Source organism: Leptidea sinapis, chromosome 26 (assembly GCF_905404315.1).
Source record: "Leptidea sinapis chromosome 26, ilLepSina1.1, whole genome shotgun sequence".
NCBI classification, from domain to species: Eukaryota; Metazoa; Arthropoda; class Insecta; order Lepidoptera; family Pieridae; genus Leptidea; species Leptidea sinapis.
The window spans coordinates 6021836-6043754 of record NC_066290.1 but is presented as its reverse complement, the minus strand read 5'-3'; the positions used below and the strand labels follow the sequence as shown (position 1 = coordinate 6043754).

General features: G+C 35.9%; 1 protein-coding gene across 1 annotated transcript in view; it reads right to left on the bottom strand.

Moving 5' to 3' along the window:
- The window catches only part of LOC126972531 (cell adhesion molecule Dscam2-like), a 157434-nt gene that overhangs the window by 90768 nt on the left and 44747 nt on the right, over positions 1-21919 (bottom strand). Inside the window, exon 4 of the mRNA XM_050819358.1 lies at positions 11210-11256. Coding sequence (XP_050675315.1) covers positions 11210-11256 — 47 coding nt within the window. The remainder of the gene's footprint in view (positions 1-11209; positions 11257-21919) is intronic.

Sequence of the window (21919 nt, the reverse complement as noted above, 5' to 3'; positions counted from 1 at the left end):
AGTAGTGCACCTGCGCAGGGAGCGGTCCAAAGGTCCGCATAAAAGATGCATAAACCGGTTCAAGGTTCGTCTGAACTTGAGTAACTGACTGAATGAGTAACGGACGTGATCATTGTGTAAGTATTACACCCTCTATACTATATCTCTTGTCATCCGAGAAAATCTCACAATATAATTTTACTTAAAACTCGTAATTTTTCTTTTTATAAATAAGTATTTTGATTTCCATTTAAAATCAATTACTAGGTACTAAAACTACACTAATTTCAAAATCACTGTGACAAATTAGAAACGGCACATAAAACCCAAGATAATTTCACAACAATTTGTTATGATTTTAAAGTGGTAACCCTCACTTCTAGGATTAATACACAAATGAAATTCGAAAACAAAATTTTATGAACGAGCGGGATTCGAACCCACGACCTCTCGCGTTACGTGCGAGTGCTCTTCCAACTAAGCTAACCGTTCGAGTGACGTATGGTCACAAAATCTTGTTTGCTTTATTCAACTCTCAGGTTGTGGCTTCACCTTATATAATACGGAATTATAATTAAGACGATAATATTAATACGATACTCAAAAATTTTAACGCTCAGCTTGTAACGCGACGCATTATGAAATAGGGTCGGTCGGGTGTGTGAGCGGTTTAAATGTCACGTTGATTTCCAATTAGAGCTCTCGGAGTCCATGGCTGATAGCACCCTCGTCACAGATGACAGCAGGCGGCTATTCGGCGCTCTGATTTTATGGCACTATCGTGTTTGTGACTTGGGTACGTGAAGCCTACTTTATGTATCAGTTCTGCGTCAAAATTACAATAATTTATTCCTATACTGGTTTGAAAAATAATTACTTTTTTTGATAGAAAAAGCGGACAAAGGAGCGTACGGGTCGGGTCACCTGGTGTTAAGTCATCACCGCCGCCCAAATTCTCTTAAAAGAAATCACAGGAGCGTTGCCGGCCCTTGAGGAAGGTATACGTGCTTTATTTCAAGTAACCCATGTCGTATCGTTCCGGAAACACCGCACAAGGAAGCTCATTCCACAGCTTTGAAGTACGAGGAAGAAAGTTCCTTGAAAACCGCACTGTGGAGGACCGCCACAAATCCAGATGGTTGGGATGATATCCTAATTTGTGGCGTGGCTAACTTTAGCGTTTGTAAGCATTTTAATTTTTATGTGATTACGTGTTAAAAATTTAACACTACTTCAGTAATTATTCAACCCGAGTTGAATCCGAAAATTAATCAGTGTGTGCCACAAGAGAAGCAGCGTTACTTAATTTATTATACTTATTTTGAATATGTGCATAACAAGAATTGAATTAATTTAAAAAACTAGCATCAAAATCACGCTCAAAAAATTGTCTGAAGCAAAACTCTGCCTGCGTGTCTATTAGGCAGAGTTTTCGATCAGTTGTATTTTGACAGCGCTTTGACTACGACGCCACGCAATGACAAAGTGTTCAGAGAAAAACTGTCTAAATCCATCTTATATCCAAACTTAAGAATATATGTTGGATTGTCGTATTTCAGCTAAGAGCTAATTTAAATTTACAAAATTGCTTGACGTTCATCATTTAGCTACAAAATTACATTTCAATTGCTAAAACAAAATGCTAAAAAAATACATCGCCGACGAAATGTGCGAAAGAGACGTCCGTCTATTTCGCGTCTCTTTCGCACATTTCCATGCACCACAATCAATGAGCTTCTTTTGATGATGGGGCTTCATTATCGGACGATGTTTCATAATGCGCTGTCGGGCCAAAAACATCGTCTACGCTAACTGGTTAACGCGATGTTCTTAGCCTACATCTACGCAGTCAACTAGATCGCCTACCGCGCCACCGACGTAAATTGGATGTAGTTAAGCAGAAAGGACTCAAACCACACAAAGGCATTTTGAGTTATAGGTATTTAAGTTTCAGCTCTTAATAATCTTCCATATAAGTATCCTATAAAATATCAAAAAACAAACAGTTTCCGTGTACATTTTAAAATAGGGTTTTCTCTACATGACAGATTCGATCTTGAGGAGTATGATGGTATACTTGACTAAAGTGTGGTTTAAGTCCTTTATGCTTAACTATGTCCAATTATAATAACCCATACCCATGGTTGGATTTGGTATGATCGGGCCACCGGAGGTCCGGTGGACGTGGGTGGGCGCCTCGCACCAATTGATACGCCATCGTACCGCCACAAAATAAAGTGTCAATTTAAATGAATGTTATCTGTATAAGTTAATGAATACGTATATACAACGCCGCTTGGATATTCTTTGACGACCTTTTAATAGGCGATTGTTATAGTTGTTTATAGTCAGTCAATAAATAGACGTAAATAAAGAATATTCCTATAGTTTCGAGCGTAAAAATCAAGTGACTGAACGGAAAACTACGCTTACTGGTTTTTCCTTTTAGAATGAAGATTAAGATCCTTTCAGATGAACATTTTCAGCTGCAGAACTGAAATAAAAAGGATTTCTTTTATGTGTATACTCAGATGCAGACGCGAGCGAGTAAATATTTAGAAACGTGCACGTTTTAATTTTTATTTTAAATAGGTGTAGAATCAGACAAAGACGGTGGAAAACTCGTAAAACTTTACTAATGGATTTTTTTTTGAAATCCTCATCATGCTGAATAACTTATACGTAGATGTACTCACATTAGTACATCAAACCCTTTGAACGAAAATTAGAACAGCCAAGGTAGTAAAAAACTAGGATTCAATATACCTCTTGGTCAAGTAAATGTGCTTTTGAAACGAAAATGTAAGACAATAAAAAACCAAGATGTATGAAAACAGTAGATCAGAATATTCAGGATTTTCTCAGCAGCTTCTTTTTTTCAGATCTCAGCAAACATTAATAAAAGAACTATTTTTTGAAAAAGAAAAAGTTGATATTCCTTGTATCACTGGATAAACAGTTACACCATGGTTTTTAATAGTTTTAATTATTATTGCGTTAATGTGATTAATAGAACCAGTTTCAAGGGGATAGTAGCCTCATTCTGGTAAAAAGTACAACCATTTATATATTCTTCAAAGAATATTCTTTGGAGTTGCGTAATGCTCTGCATCTTTTACCGCATATATCAATGAGAGTGCTGAAAGTAATTGTTCGAGTTCTTAACCAGCAGCCGATTATTACGACTGTGGACAGTGATAGGCGGTGATGAAGAATATGTGAAGGATACAGGCAAATAAAGAATGCGGTGGTATCATCATTGATACAAAGCAAACCTCATAGTTTGCTCGAAACTTGACTAGACTACTCAGGGATAAATTACACAAAATTATAGATATTATAACCGACCATTGTCCCTTAAACAAGCATCTATTTGTCATAGGTATGACGGACAGTCTTTTAGGAGATCCAAGGAGGCAAAAGACTCGCCATAGCACGTGCTAACAGAGTGCAGGATCGTGACTGAACCATGGGCACAAATCCTTCAATCTCCTGCATCGCTCCCAGATGCCTGCAGCAATCTAAAAAGGCTGATATTTTTCTAGGCCTGGGCTGGTTGGAGTAAGAAGATTAATTGACGTGCAGAATGGCCCAATAAAGAGGCTCACAATCCATTCAAACTAACTAACTATCACCACCGGACATTACGTCAATATCTACCCGCATTACATTTTGTGGTGATTATGTTGAGATCTGGCATTATACATCTCACTAGAAACTTTTTGCCACGCACAGCCATAATGTGGAGTCATCTGCTGCTGCTGAAATCCAAAACCGATACGATTTAGGGACCTTCTTAAGTCTAGAGCATATTCCCATCTCAGACACATTACTTGACCTCTGGTATTGCAGATGTCAATGGGCGATTGTCCTTTTAACTTCCATTTGGCCACTTTGCCGTTTGCCCTCTTTTATATAAAAAAAAAAAACTTTTATTAAAGTGCTCTAAACATTTAATATATTTGTTAGTGCTGTTGCCTTTTTAAATATAAAAGAAATACCGTTCAAAATAGGTTTTATGTAGGTCGCCTAGAGTACGGTTGATACAAATTCATTTGATGATATTGAAATTGGATTGGAAGTGGAATGGTTTTTTGGAGAAATTTTATAGTTTGAATATTTACGATCTTTTATTAAAATATAAATAAATGTAGCATTAGTTTTGTTATTTAAAATAACTGCTCTTTATGCACACGAATATTTTTTGTATTAATCTATAATGGAGAGCGCAAAAATTACGCGAATGATGTTTTTGCATGGTTCGTAATAATGAGATACTTTTTTTTCAGGGTGGGGCACAAAGAAATCCCGATGTCTAATCTATGGTCGTGTTAACACAGTCGTTTTAATGCGTAGGTTTTATATGGACATTCGAGCTACTCGCCACAAATTCTACCACCGAAATAATAGAGGTAAGTTTCTATAAGACATAAATAGTCAATAAATGAGTACGAGAAAGGGATCCAATATATCTAAAATAATTTCAAATGTCATAGACTATCTATAACAGTGTCGTAATACAAAACAAAACAATACAACCTAAGGTCACGGACGAGTAAAAAAAGAAGGATGCCGTGCCCGTGATATTAGCAAGTGAAGCACCGTTGTGCTAGTGTGTGTGCGGTTACGGGAGACACTAGTTACACAATTTTTTCTCCCTTAAATAATCACAATATCCGGACGACCGAGCCTTGCTCGGATTTTTAGGAATGTACAAAACTTGAACAAAAAAAAACTAATAGGACTTCTGGATTCGAACCGGGGTCGTCTGCTTTCCGGATCACCCAATTTCCCATCTGAGCTATTATACGTCTTGTGTATATTGGCGAAATTTACCTTTGTATTCTTATGTTTTTGTACCTGTCTCTCATTAAAACACGGATAAAACTACTTTTTTAAATTGAAACCTATCTAGATCGATTTATCGCCCTCGAAATCCCCTGTACACAAAATTTTATGAAAATCGTTGGAGCCGTTTCGGAGATTCAGATTATATATATACAAGAATTGCTCGTTTAAAGATATAAGATATGGCCACAAATAGTATGGGAGGTAAAATATATTATGATATAACTACGATGTGATGTTCACACTACACCCGTCACTCTAAGACTACACAATACTCGAATGACATACAAATCATACACATATAGCTTTTTAAGGGCAACATAAATTAGGATAAATTTTCTTATCTATGTTTATATTTATATTAGTCTCCAAATTTGATAGATAGGTAAAAGTATTCATCCTTCAATACCTACTCGGCATGCACACGAAAAACGAAACTGTACAAATCGAAAACGAGAGCATCGGGTCGTTTGAGAAAAATAATTACTTTCGTTAAAAATACCTAGTTTTCAAACATGCGTTCAATGTGATACAAATTCTTATATATTTTTACATATAAATAAATATATAACTTTTAACAACAGAACATGTAGCCAACACAAGAACCGCTCTTTCTTGAGAAATGCTTGAGCAAGACGCAACGTTTTAGTAAATATCAAACAAGCTATAAATTACTATAACTTAATAACTAAATAGAAGGATAAAACACAATACTTATTGTCAATTTTATATCAAAATACCAATAATTACAAATTGAATGTAGTCGAAACCAATGAAGGAATTAACATTGCTTTTATTGCGCTCTCCGATTTCGAATTCAATTAAAATTCGCGTAAATTGAAACGGTGGGATCCCAAACGAGTGTTTGTCAAATAGTAAGCTTCAATTTATTCCCCTCTCACGTAATGAGATACGTTTTCGAACGAGCACGTTAAACGCCCTTCAAATTTAGTGTTGCGCAAATTTGGTAACAGCCGATTATAATGGTAATTAAATAAACAGAAAATATTTACATTTATTTTTACAATCGAGAATCAAAGGCTTTTTAATGGAAATCAGGGTTCGTTAAAGTGGTAGGTATTTGTTTATTAAATAAGGCTAATGCTAGGACTCGTCGTTTCTGAATATAGAGTATTCTTATATGTGCAAGTTATCTGTTATCAGGAAACACACACCAAACCACGCTACTATGTCGATAGTAGTATTCGCGTACCGACTGTACCGATATCTTGGAAACGGAGACGAATAAATGCCTTGTAGTACTCCTAGTGTGATTAACAGGCGCATTCCTAAACCTTCTTTCACCCCAGAGGTTTCTTCAAATAGTCTTAACTATTGAATGCTTCTATTAATGGTCACTAATGGCTACTGACCTCCGTCGATACTCTTCTACTCTTTGGTTGTATATGGCAGAAAGTTCTTCTCTTGTGTTCCGTGTGAAGGTGAAATACGGCGACAGAATGAAATCACGTCAAATAGCTGCTTGGAATGGTTTCCCGTGATTAATGCTGTAGGAGAAACACTATCGCTCGAGATTTCAAGATCCAGTATTTCAATAGGTAAGGCGTGTATTTGCCGAAGAGCGAAAAGATACGACAAATGGCTTATTTATGGCTAACGCGCAAACTTTAGTTTTCTGGGGGTTAAATTGAACAAGAGATTGAAGAGTTTGCCCCGTTCTGTCTCAACTTCTCCTAATTCTTCACCTTCTGGATGTCTTCAGCTCCAATTATATCCGTCGTATCTTTATTAATTTAACCGATATCATTTAACAATTAAATGGAAATGTTGTCAGAAGGTTCAAGAAAAATTCTGAAGTCATCAGGAATATTTATGTATGCGAGCAATGAAAACATAAAATCTTGATATACGAGCAATTGGGTATAGCATCACTAATATTGCAAACATTGCAAACAATTTCTGCAGTATTTCCCGGAGTTAAATAAGCTATGGAATATCAGGGGAATTTATTAGAATTATAATTACCAATATGACTAATGTTCTGCCTAGTTTACTTTTAAGAGAAACCACTTTTACTGATATAAGTTGGCTAAGCTTAATAATTCTTATTTTATAGCATTAAATATGTTGCCACGCAACAAGATGCATACAAACTGATGTAATGCTGAACGCAATTCGATTGTCTCGTAATGGAAATTTTCATGTATGTATATCAAAGAGCTGACTTATTATGTTTACTACTAACTATATTCTACCATGGCTTGGAGGAAAGAAAAAGTATTCAAATTAAACCTTTTTTTAATGAAAATTAGGGACGAGACGAGTAGGACGTCCAGCTGATGATAATTGATACGACCTACCCATTACAATGCAGTGCCGTTCAGGATTCTTGAAAAACCCTAATATTCTGAGCGGCACTACAAATGCGCTCGTCACCTTGAGACATATGATGTGTGTTGATAGTCTCATTTGCCCAGGAATTTCACTAGCTACGACCAAAACACAGTAATGTTTACATATTACTGCTTCACGGCAGAAATAGGCGCTGTTGTGGTACCCATAATCTAGCCGGCTTCTTACGCAAAGGAGTCCAACCTGAGCAGAAATCGGTTAAAAATAAAACTTTTACTCATGTTCAATTTCTCGTTACCTGCATCAATTACAAAAACAAAAAACCAATCAGAAAACATTATGTTGCTAGACTTTGCTGCAATGTATTTCATTGCGTAACAATTTTAAATTGGATACACAATGTTCAAAAAACATTTTTCACATTTTAATTGGGTCAGTGAAACGTGCGTTAATATTCTTGATGTTTTCCGCTGTTGCCGCTCCGATGAGTGATTATTGCGAAGCCATTACATCGAGATTTGTTATTTTTAATTACGGCAAAGGGTTTTAATTGGTTCCTTTTTTGTTTTTCTGTTAAGTATTTGTTTCTGCGTTTGCGTATTTTATCTCGTGTATTTTCTATCTTACTATCTTCGCGAATCTTGAGTGGCACTGCATTATTAATTACCATGAGCTGAATGTCCTGCTCGCCTTGTCCCTTATTTTCTTAAAAAGAGATTCTCCTATTCCAAAAAAAAAACATTTGCGAACTAATTATACATTGTACTTTATTTGTAACTCAACTAAATATTTATAGCATAAATCCCTTCGTAATTGCTTGATCCCTTTTATATAATTTAAACTTAAGTGGACAATAAAAAACATTAATAGTCTTTAGATGCACATGAATGATTGATGATTCTGTAGCTTTGCCAACTATAAATCTAATATACAATTTTGCAAAGATAAAGATTTATCTTTATTTGAAGCACACTATTGTAAAAAAATATATATGCCATAACATATCATGCTCACTAAAATGGCATTGCTTGCGGCAGCGACGTCACGGCGGGAACGATAGCTGGTCCATACGTCAACTGGTGATCGGGTGTTAGTTGTGGTGCCTGGTCGACGTGTTATCCTACTAATATCTTCCCTTTCTTGGTGTGCGTCCGTGCAGAATGGGATGTCAATGCCAACTTAATGGCTGACATGCTTGCCCTGCATGTTTCAGTATGATAACTCCCTCTGTTATCTCTAGTTAAACATTTAATCGAGATAAAACCTTTACTTGCGAATGCAACGGGCAACTACTAGTAATAGTTAATAAACCCTTATATTACATTCGATTATTAATTATGACAGTAATCACAACCATCATATTCACGAAGCATCTTACACAAATTGTACACAAACAATGTATTCAAGCTCTAAAGGTTGATCCATACAATACATAATTTATATTTCTACAGTTTATTTTTTATAAATTTTTATGAAATATGTCTTTTTTAAAACGCTTTTTAACTTTGATAATGATTCATATCGCATGCAGCACCTTACAAACTAATCTATTTGATTAAAAAGAGTGTCCGTTGAGTTTCTTGTATGTCCTTCTCACGAGTTCGACTTTTTCCAAAGATATGGTAGATTCAGTAATTTATAAGAAATATTTATAATGATGGTTCAACATCGCTTAAATTTAGCCTATTTCAATAATGTTCACTCGACTTTGGCTTTATTTTATGTAATTTTCTTTCAACTGAATTGAAATTTGAATATAAGAAAATATCCGAAAATAATTCTTACGATATTTCACTTATAAATTTCATACACCCAGAATACTGGACAGCTACTGTAGCCGGCTTGAGTTCTTTAAAATACAGAGTTTGGAAGAGAGGCGTAAATTGTTAGACTTAAAGTTCTTACATAAAATGTTTCACAACTTAATTGATAGCCCAGACTTGCTGACGAAATTGTGTTTTACCTCGAAGTGCCCCTCGAAGCTAACGTCCATTTTTTGTACTAATGAAAGTAAATACAAACCCGGGTAAAAATTCTCCAATTGAGCGAATGGCAAGAGAATATAATGAGTACCTAAATAAAATACCTGACTTGTACATTGGTGCAGATGGGTTTACAATATTTATAAATAAATGTACAAAAATTTATTTATTTATTTATGTATTTATTCAGGAACAAAACAGTCTTTTACAATAGTGAGTTACAAATATACATATGCTAGAAGACAAAACAGTTCCATAAATTAAATACGAATTATATTTACAATGGACAATAATGCAAAACAACAAACAACATAGATATTTAAAACCAAAAGTAAAAACTACAAAATTACAATGTACAAAACGAAAATTTAAACAGTTATAAGAGTATAGTTAAGAACAGGACATAACAACAATGATCTTATTATTTAGAGTTAGTTTTAATTTTTTTAAATTGAGTGTAATATCACCTACTATTTTCTTATATTTTTGTATATTTAAATATTTATAAGAAGAAAATGCTGTTGTTTTGTATTAGACTTAATTTTAATTTTAACTTAATATTTAGATAAACTGTAATTTTACTAACATAATATTTAACTGTAAACAAGTTGTATAGTATGGTCGAGAAGGTAACAGATAATGAAAGATGTGTAACCCTGTAAGTTATCTGTACACTTATATATATATTTTTTTTATTTTTGTATGTAATTTATGTATTAGTGTGCGATTGTTGGGTTTCAGAATAAATAAATAAATATCGTAATACATTTTGATTTGAACTTTTTCTGAGATCTTGTTATAAAAGCATATACCAACATCGAACCAACTCGACTTAGTCGAGTAGTAGGCATTAAAAGTTTATATCTGTTCCTGGTAGTAATATTATGGTTATGACTGTTTCTAGCAAATTCACATACATGTGCCTATCACAGAACAGTTTAAACAGATGACATACATAGCATTATCAAGTATATATTAAGATGCAACAGTTAAGATGTTTATTTCTTTAAGTTTAAGTTTTTAGTGTGTGTGACGTGATGAAATGAGCCTGATAACCCACCTCATTTTAAGCGGAATTATCCGTATAAATAAAAATTAAATGAAGGTTTTATTCGGATAAGTATAATCCTATGTTAGTAGGCCTTAACTATGTATAACTTAGTTAAACCACACAGTCAAAATAGTTAATTCTTAAATTATTTCTTCTTAATACATGAATTCAGAAAAGCTCTTTAGCGCAAAAATTATATAAATGTCAGCAGCATAACCTCATACTAAAATACCAAATGACATGATGCTGTGAAAATAACTGAAACACACTATAATCTGACAGTATCAACTTTAATATGTCGGGGACCCAGTGCTCTGTGAACGGCTGGATCACTTGGCGTTGCGTAGAGACGTCGCTTCATTGTGTGTCTTCTACCGCATTTATCACGGGGAGTGTTCCGAAGAGCTGTTCAACCTGATTCCTGCCGCCGAATTCCACCTTCGCACGACACGCCACAAATTAGGATATCATCCCCACCATCTAGATGTGTGGCGGTCCTCCACAGTGCGGTTTTCAAGGAGCTTTCTTCCACGTGCTACAAAGCTGTGGAATGAGCTTCCTTGTGCGGTGTTTCCGGGACGATACGACATGGGTACCTTCAAAAAAAGCGCGTACATCTTCCTTAAAGGCCGGCAACGCTCCTGTGATTCCTCTGGTGTTGCAAGAGATTGCAGGCGGCGGTGATCACTTAACAACAGGTGACCCGTACATTCGTTAGTCCTCCTATTCCATAAACACACTAAAATCTGACAGTATCAACTTTAATATATGTCTAATTTATCAGTTTTATCGCTACTAATATTAAAATAATCTACGATCAATTAAGATCCAACTGACTAATGTAAATAATGAAAAATGAATAATTCAACACCAATCCCAAACTACATCATGCGAAATCAACACGAAATAAAGGTAAACTTAAAAATTCCATTCCAATATGAATATTGCTCATAAATGTGTCACATATTGGAGAATTGATAGAGGGTTTGTGATTGTGAATATTCAAACAATGAAATGAAATAAATCACACACTCACCAATATCCGGGGCATCATTTATTTCTCCACTCCAGCTCGAGTGCCAGCTGTGTAAAATAAATCACAATTAGTTTTTTTTTTATTAAATTGCAGAACGACGAAGCGAACTCGTTATCAGTGGACTATGGGTAAGCGACGCATTTTAGGGATCCGTAGCCAAATGGCAAAAAACGAAACCCTTATAGATTCGTCATGTCTGTCTGTCTGTCCGTCCGTATGTCACAGCCACTTTTGTCCTAAACTATAAGAACTATACTGTTGAAACCTAGTTGGTAGATGTTCGCATGAAGATTTTCGCACAAAAATAGAAAAAAAAAAACAATAAATTTTATTTATTTCGCAACAGTCTAACAGATTGCACCACAACCGAAACGTTACCGTACCAACACCGCACCGCCAAACATTATACGCGACGTTCACAAGTCACCCTCGCACCGCCGCGGCCGCCGCGACGTTGCCGCTCCTACTGTTTTCAGTTCAGTTGTTCAGTCAATTACAAGTTTACATCAGAATATAATCAAATGCACTCGCGTTTATTTAATATGATTGTAAATTAGTTTTTTTATTTAGCTGCTAAACATACTTTTAGGGACTATAATTATGATTCGAAATTTAAATCCTTTTCATACACACCTTTCTTTTACACGGTCGTGACTTTCATTTACGAGCTCGATCAGTACTCTTGCAGTTTAGTTTTTAATTTATAAGGATTGGTTTCTGCTGCGCTCCAACTAGATATCGGAGCAATACGGCAACTAGTTCGCCCAGTGGGGCGTACTCGAGCCAGTCTCGTGAGTCATGGCGAACAATTTAATTGTAATTTTTTTTTTACAAGAAATAAGAAAGACACTGTCACATATCATCAGTAAGTATTTTGTATTTTATTAATTTCAATGTAAAATAACACGAATCGTATGTTAAAAAATTTGAAAGATGCCATTGAGTGTCAGTCAGACAAACAATGACAGCTGTGAACACGTCGAAAAAAATAGCGGCGAACAGTTAACCTCAGCAACGCACGCACTCTAAAGCAAAGTGACAAACAAATCACGAGTCTAAGACGCAGCTTTCATGTACAAAGAAATAAACCTACCTGTTGTCATGCGTTGCCTAACAGATATAGACGTAAACATTATCTCAGTTGAAGACTAACGGCCGTTTTCAATAACGTATCATAGTTACAGATATATTGCTGTGACTGTTTAATGACAAGATCATATCTATCCATAGTTATGTCCAGTATAGTAATACTCGTAGTCCAATGCTTGTCGATAGGTTATTGAAATGTAAGTAAGCGTAAAAAGATAGATTTGTCTTGCCTCTAGTAAATTAAACTAAGGATAGATAGTTTTATTGAAAACGGCCGTAAAATTATGAAATACGAACTTTGATAATCTCTAAATAACAAAATACCAGAACAAATATTGATGTATACATTACAACTAAAAATGCAATAGTACCAGGCTATCATAAATACAGAACGGTTTACTCGGCTGTGTAAAATGTGCGCTCTAATGGGGCGTGAAATCCCTCTAGCATAGATACACAACAGTTAAAATCATCGTTACATATGTAATACAATACTCCGTTCTTTTTGTCTAAAAATTATAAAGTGGTTGTGAACACCCGTGGAACAATACATTGTCACTTCTCAGACAATGCACGGGTCGCCTCTCAAACGACTCTCGGGCTCTTGATTCAACTATGCGGACTCCATCAAAAGGACATTGTCCCGAGTACTTTTAAATGTACTCTCTATAGGGCTTTTGTTACGTTTGACAGATATACATTTGGGGCTGTTTGACACTTTACTGACGCGGTTTGAAGTACCTTTTAAATACACTGCGAACGACAATGAAATGGCGATATTTACGTTGGATAATCAGAGTCGTAGCCACACGTGCATAATGATATTACACATTTAAACTTAAAAGAACACCTAAGTATAAATTATATAAACACACGGGTAGAACTACTCAACTGTAATCTGAAAAAAAAGAATGTGTGTACTTATGTATGCACGCAAGAAGTTATACTTCTTTGTAAAAACGAAGCAAAAATCATTAGAATTATTTATTCCTCGTGCTATTCTACGTTTTTACAAAGAGCAATTTTGGAAAAATCTTGCAAAGATGGCTTTGATAATGAATTATCAAATAATGAATACGGCTGTATGGGCTTGAAACCTTTGCCTGTCCTAATAATGGACAAAGAAACCAAAAAAAAATAACAAATGACGCAAACGTCAGAAATTTTAGGAAGCAACTTCAACCAGTTACTTTTGTGCTACAGTGATGAGCGCGCATCTTAAAATTTCACTCTCATAATTTTTTCATAACGCGCCTAAAGAAGTTTGACTTCAAAATATTTCTAAAAATTAAAGTAAGTAATTGAAATATTCAAATAAAGTAATTATCAGTATGAAAACAAAATTTTAATCACCCTTACGTGGGCGCTACTTACCTACGAGTTCTTACTGGCTACGGCACGCTACGCCGCGGTGTGGAAGAAGTAAGTGTCAATACCTACGGCACGCTACGCCGCGGTGTGGAAGAAGTAAGTGTCAATACCTACGCCAGCTCGCGGCTACTAGATTACTTACAGGATGTTCCGTAATGATATTATTGAAAATTATTTTACTATGCATTTTATTTTTTTATGATTTAGGTTAACTAGCTCTACCCGTGTCTGTATTTAATTGCGCGCCACGCTGTATAAATAAATAGAGCATTTTCATTTTAATCGGGGAATGCGATTTTTTAACAACGAAGAGGTTTTATATCGCTGAATATCCATTTACATTTTTGAATAAATAAATGTGTCCCTAATTACTTACAATTGGCGAGTGAAAAAAAAGAGCTTCAGCGCCATTTCTCATAATTTTCATTGATTTTTGTATAGCAATTGTTGTTGAGTGGTAAATAATTGTAAAAATGTCTAGTTTTAGTACAGAAGATGAACAATTGATAGATTTAATCCCCGATATTCGATCAGAAATACTAAATGCAGCACAAAATGCAAACGAAAGCCTTACTATTCTCTAGATTTTGCAGGTATTGCATTCTATATATATATTAATGTATATTACATGTAAATATTATTCTATAAATATAAAATATCCTGCAATGGAAAAGCAATAAAAAAACCAGTGATTGTTTTTTCCTCGTAAGTGTGTTGAAAAAGTGCGTATGAAACTCGTTGCTCACAAGATACTCGGCTGATTTATGCCTTCGCCTTCGCTTTCTTGTATCATAATATACTATTAAAAAAAGTATTTCAAAGAGGATTAATAAAACATGGGAATTACTTGTAACTAATACAACATATGTAAAATACGAATATTTTTGAATGGCTTTACCTATTTTGCCGGGACTTCCATTGGAAGATAGTTCATTTTGTTTGGAGTACGAAGACTAATTTTATTCTAGATATAATAAGTTATTCACGCCAAGATTTTTTTGGAATAGCAGGACAAACGAGCGTACGGGTTACCTGATGTTAACTGGTCATATTCTCTTGCAAAACCAGAGGAATCACAGGACCTTTCAGGTAAGTGTATGTGCTTTTATGTAGGTACCCGTGTCGTACTGGATTGCTTACACAGCTCAAGGAAGCTCATTGCACAGTTCGTTCGTATACGGAAGAACAGCTCTGGCATTCCTAGGTGAACAGCTCTGTGGAACTTTGAAAGAAACCTTCAGAAAAAATAAATGCCTTGGACAACGCACATAAAAACGACATCTCCTTGTAACGTCTTCTGTCTCCACTTTACATAACCTCCATTTTACATTCCACCTTCGCACGACACGCCACAAGTTAGGATATCATCCCCACCATCTGGATGTGTGGCGGTGCGGTTTTCAAGGAGCTTTCTTCCACGCACTACAAAGCTGTGGAATGAGCTTCCTTGTGCGGTGTTTCCGGGAAGATGACCCCGACATGGGTACCTTCAAAAAAAGCGCGTACACCTTCCTTAAAGGCCGGTAACGCTCCTATGATTCCTCTGGTGTTGCAAGAGATTGTGGGCGGCGGTGATCACTTAACAACAGGTGACCCGTACGCTCGTTTGTGCTCCTATTCCATAAAAAAAAAACGTTTTTGGTAATTATAAATTACTGGAATATTAATTATCAACTGGTTCTGTAAAGTAATACACAATTTCTTAGTAATCTATAAATATCAGTGTATTTAGACTCGACATCAAATATCGGAGGACCGTGATCGATGATGCAAACGGGAATTTTCATGACAGCTCCAGTGGAGCGAGAAATCATTTATCAGCTACTGATTTCATATTCATTTACTTCATTTAAGTTTGCTCCGGGTGAAAGTTGTACTGAGAGAAAAGTAATAATAAAGTTATTATTGCAAAACAATGCTGACGAGAATATTATATTTACAATGTTTATTTTTTTTATGAAAATAAGGGACGAGACGAGCAGCACGTTCAGCTGAAGGTAATTGATCCGCCCTGCCCATTACAATGCAGTGCCGCTCAAGATGATTGAAAAACCCAAAAATACTGAGCGGCACTACACCTGCGCTCGTCACCTTGAGACATAAGATGTCAAGTCTCATTTGCCCAGTAATTTCACTAGCTACGGCGCCCTACTGCTTCACGGCAGAAATATGCACCGTTGTGGTACCCATAATCTAGCCGACATCCGGTGCAAAGGACCCTCCCATTATTATATTATATTATTAAATTATGAATAAGGTTTAAATACAACTATTTCTATAGATCCATAATAGTTAGCTATCTGAAAATTACAGCATTTAACTGAAGAAGCAGTTTAAGATTTTTGTAAAAATCTTGTAAATAATAGCTTAGTCTATGGACTTGCCTGACTTGCACACATTACTCACCAGGAGTGTCACTGTCAGTTCTACTCCACTGACATGTTGACAGTGATTTGAATTCATAGCGGTTTTCAGAGAACAATTTTTTTTACTTAATTTTACTTTATTTATAATATTATTATACATTGCCGCATTTGCTCCGGTCCCTTAAAATATGCTTGATGAATAAGCAGCAATGTTAAACATTTATTCAGTTCAGGTTACGTATGTTGAATTTAGAATCCGATTCGGACAGTGACAGTTGACACACGACTAAGGAGAAAAGTGTGCTTACATTGTCTTTAAGCACACTTTTGCCGTTCCCCTCCCAGACTGGGAATGATATTATGTCCAATAATGATATTTTTTAACCGACTTCAAAAAAGGAGGAGGTTCTCAATTCGTCGGTATTTTTTTATGTTTGTTACCTCAAATCTTTCGACTGGGTGAACCGATTTAGATAATTCTTTTTTTATTTGAAAGCTGCTGCTTCCCGTGCTGGTCCCATTTTAATTTGGTCCAGATCTGACTATGGCATCCATGAGAAAAATCATAAACGTCTCAAATTTGCTATACATACGTATAGCAATCTGTATAGGTTCTGATTACGGAATCCATGACAAAGTAACGGAACACTGTCTGTAATCAAATTGCAAAGCACTTACGTTCATTGCTGCATTGAAAAATTTAGTATGTCTACACATATTTAGACAAATTGTTAGTTAGTGTACTTCAAATTCACTAAAAATCATAAAATAAAGAATTTTTTAACAAAAAAACAACCGTCTTCAAAAACGCTATTCCAAAACAATAGACATAATGTGTTAAAAAGTATAAAAATAATTGCGTATTTTTATACAATCTAATTCTAGTTACGATTATTGTAATTTTTGGAGTTGGTGTCATCCAAGATAGGTTTGTTACTACATACATAGTTATAGGTGAGATGTGCTTGAGTCGTGAGGAGGCGAGAGGCAAGAGCGGGTCGCGGCAGAAGGACACCGATTCCAAAAATAACAATAATCGTAACTATAATAAGATTTATGAATTATATTGTATAAAAATACGCAATAATTTTTATACTTTTTAGTGCATATTATATCTATTGTTTTGGAATAATGTTTTTGAAGGTGGTTGTTTTTTGTTATTTTTTTTTATCTTAAAAGCTGACGAGACCAGCAAAACGTGTGGTCAAAATTATAGTCTTGCAATCCAATGCATTCGGGGCTCTTGATTGAACCTAAAATTCAAAAGGGCATCACAATTGCGCTCGTCACTTTAAGATAAAAGATTTTATGTCTTATTAGCCTAGTAATTTTACTAGCTACAGCCCCTTAACATTACTCCTTCAAAGCGGAAAACGCGTCATTCATAGTCCCTTAAAATCCCAAAAGGAGAACCAACGTACAAGCCTATTGAAAGCCGAAGGCGTGATGATTGTATGAATGAAAATACGTAATTGCATTATCAATGCACATATTAACAATTCATACATAAAGTTATAGTAGCAATATCAGGCGAACTTATCGCTATTCAGCGATAACTTAATGGTTTACGGCTGTTCCCAATATACTATCAACAAATAGAGATAAATTACTACCTTCTACTGTCAGTAATTAGCTGTCAATAATCTAAAGCTGTCCCAATATACCCGATAAGTCGTTCTTATCACCTTATATTGAGATAAGTGAATTGGAATTTCCATACAAACTTCTATCGCTGGGAAGCTATACGTCGTCCCATTGACAGACAGCGTGTATGGATAAGGTGAGTTACGGTCGATAAGTTTATTGGGACAGAAAAATCAACGATAGTTACGATTTTTATCTCAAGTAAGAGATAGACTGAATATTGGGAACGGCCGTTAGTGTAACCAATCTCCTATCTGCCTTAGGATAAACCCATATACACTAGGCAAAAGCAAGCCTAATATGAATGAACACTTCAGGATGAACCAGTTTGGCCTAGTCTTTATACTAGCTCTGTAAAAGTCAGATTCTTGAAGAGGCAGAATAAGCTTTAATCTAGTCTGTACCGGTTTACCGTATCGCCTAATGAATGAACTGATTTGGCCTAGGAAAAACTAGTTTGTTCTGCAATCGGGTTTTAGCGGGTAACATAATATATAATATACTAGTGGACCCGACAGATGTTGTCCTGTACGAACGTCTTAAATTTGAAAAATCGGGCCAGTCGTTAGGAGTAGTTCACTAATATACACATGACAGGAAAATTATATAATATGGACGGAATTGAGAATCTAAACCAATCTCAAATTCACTGAAACAAACAAAAAAATCATCAAAATCGGTCCAACCGTTTAGGAGGTAGTTTAATTGTGAATCTAAACCATTCTCGAATCCACCTGAAGACACACACCAATCTCAAATTCAGTGGAACACACATTCGTTTCATCAAAATCAGTCCAGCCGTCTAGGAGGAGTTCAGACATACACACGCACACAAGAAATATATATAATAAGACTAGCTGACTCAGCAAATTTTGTATTGGCATATAAAGTAATAAAAAAAAAATTCAATAATTAAAATTTTTGGGGCATACAAAATAGATGCAACCGAATCTCAGACCTACCAAATAGATCGTACTACAATTATTGTATTCGATTGCCATCTTGCAACCCTAAAGGGTAATCTGCTATAGCAGATTTGTGTATGGATCAGAATAATATAAAAATTACGATATCAATATTGTTGTAGATCGTAGAAGAGCGAAATTTTGAAGTTGTATGTATTTTTTAATGCTGAATCATAATAAAATAAAATAAAAATGTACATTGTAAACGGTACGTCACCCTTATCATTTAGGGGTATGAAAAATAGAAGTTGGCCGATTCGCAAACTTTTCAGAAATTTTGTACAAATCGGCTGAGCCGTTCCGGAGGAGTTTGGTAACAAACACCGGGACACGAGAACTTTATATATTATAATATATGTACATATATTTATATATGAGAACTCTACGAGAACCTCCGACAACCCTCTTTATTCTAACAGTCAATTGGAACGAACGAGAATCTACAAGAAACCACAACAACTTACAAATACCAACCATGCTGTTGCAGAGCGCGCACCGCCTGTCAGAATGGCGCAAATACTACAACACACTTATTATAAAAATAAGAATAATTCAGTTTAACAATTTTAGTTAAAATTGGTTCATAAATCATCATTTGATTACATTGTGATGTGAAATTATTGTTAAAAAATATGAATTGAAAACACATGCACGTGCGCCGAGGCCTATAAATACGGCCACACTGGCGACATTAGGCGCGGTCAACCACCGCAAACCACTGGCACTCGTCACTCTGACGATGGCCAGCGGCCCGCACCCTAGATACACCACACATTGTTTTGATACCCGACGAGACGTTAGTCTTCGTCCTGTAATCGCTTCACTACACACACTCACACACGGACTGACTGACGGACTGACATACACCACTTACACAATCACAAACACACTCCACAAACAGACACAAACACAAACATACATGCACACAAACATTTACACTACGTACATACATACAAACACACATACATACAATCATAAACACATACATACACACTTACATACATTACACAAAACATCACCACACTCGCCGGCGAGTGTGTTCTTATCACCTTTTCATCTTTCATCTTCATTTTCATTCTCTCTCCTTCCCACAAGCACACAGCCGGTCTGAGGTTCGAGTCTCCTTAGGAGACGCCCCGCGACTGTTGTTGCGTAGTCTTTGCGGCCTCCACGGCCCACGTCCTACTTCGCTGTGAAAGCCAGGGCTGCTAACAGCACAGAGGAGGTTTTAGTCGGTATGGGGTGTCCGCTTACGCGGACACTCGAGTCCGACATATTACGCCCCGTTCCGGGGCGTAAATACGTAACAGTATTTCCTCCTCTCAAAAAAAAAAAAAAAGACATTAGAGGCAGTCGTGCTCGGGCTGTCGTACGGTACCGACCTCTTTGGGACGTCGTAACGCTGCTCGTGGAATATACGAAGGTGATCAAATACTTGAGCAGTTTTCTTTCGATGATTCAATTATGGGTGATCACCAGCAAATCAACAATTGTGACGTCACACTTTTTAAAAATAATACAGAGGTTCTTTCCTGGTCATATATATTTATTATTACATCGATACTTGTCGAAGCGCAATGTATCTAGAGCGGCCGCGAATGTAAATAAAATATTCTTGTTACGTTAGCAACGTCAGTCGGTGCTCTATCATCTTTTGTACACTTTTATTCTGCAAGCCTTACAGTTATTTGATCGATGCTACCTCATCTATTTTCTTATGTAATTCTTCTTCTTTGTTGTATTTTACGAGACATGGTAATGTATTAGATTACCTAATAAAAAAGCAAAGGTATTTTTCAATCTACCATTATATCCATTTTAATCAAACATATTAAGATATAAGTTACATAATATTTAAATCTATAACCACGGACCAGTAAAAAAAGAAGGACTACGTGCCGTGATATTAGCAAGTGAAGCACCGTTATGCTACTGTGTGTGCGGTTACGGGGGATACTAGTTACACAATTTTTTCTCCCTTAAATAATCATATATGGCCACAAATACTTATATGGTATCGTTTTTAATCTTTTTCACAACGCACAACGGCATTTTTAAAATATTTTATTGAGACGCAAACTGATCTGTCACAGACTATGACAATTCTCATAATGGCCGCCTATCGGCCTGTAGTAGTGTGAGTGTGTGCGTGGGGCTATGTATTTACACGTTAATCGGCTTGTTTTGGTGCTACACTGTTATGTAAGGTGACACGGAGTCCTTATTTTTTTATTAGTCCGTGTCTATAACATGCAAATTACATAATATGTACTTGTAATAATAAAATCGTAACAAAGAATATATATTTTGTCGTAGACTAATATCACTGGTAGACTACTAATTATACAGGACGAACATTAGATTATATTTATTTTTTATTTATGTTAATTTTTGTTTTTTAATATTTGTCATAACACGATCTTATAAATCTACAGAAGCAATTGTTTACGACATGTTGTGATTATTAGCCTGACCAATGTGCCTTCAGTATCTCCGCTCACTTAAGTTACTGGGCAAATGAGACTTAACGTCTTGTCTCAAGGTGATGAGCGCAATTGTAGTGCCACTCAGAATTTTTGGGTTTTTCAAGAATCCTGAGCGGCACTGCATTGTAATGGGCGGGGCGTATATATTACCATCACCTGAAGGTCCTGCTCCTTTCGTCCCTTAATTTCATAAAAAAAATTTGGTTTGAATTACATTATTGAATTGAAAAGTGTACAGTGTTGATACAACATAATATGAAGCACTAACTTACAAAATATTTTATGAACTAGGGATAGTAAGCGATGGATTTATTTTCTTTTGTGATATATGTATTTTTTGTGAAAAAAAAGGACCAGTCGAGCAGGACTTTCATTTGAAGATAACTGATACGTCTTGCCCATAACAATGCAGTGCCACTCAGGATTCTTGAAAAACCCAAATATTCTGAGCGGCACTACAAATGCGATCGTCAGATTGAAACAAGATGTTAAGTCTCATTTGCCCAGTAATTTCACCAGCTACAGCTTCCTTCAGACCGAAACACAATATTTTTTACTGCTTCACGGCAGAAATAGGAGCCGCTGTAGTATCCATAATCTAGCCGGCATCCTGTGCAAAGGAGCCTCCCAGTGGTTGTTAGTTCAAAATATTGCGGCGTAATGTGAGAAGCTGCCAACCAAAGAGTGCTTGTTATTCGAGCCTTGGTCAATCTGTACGGTCACAAGAGAGAGGTCACGAAAATTTCAAAATGTAATTGATTAATCGCTGGCTGTCCTCCTCCTTTCCCA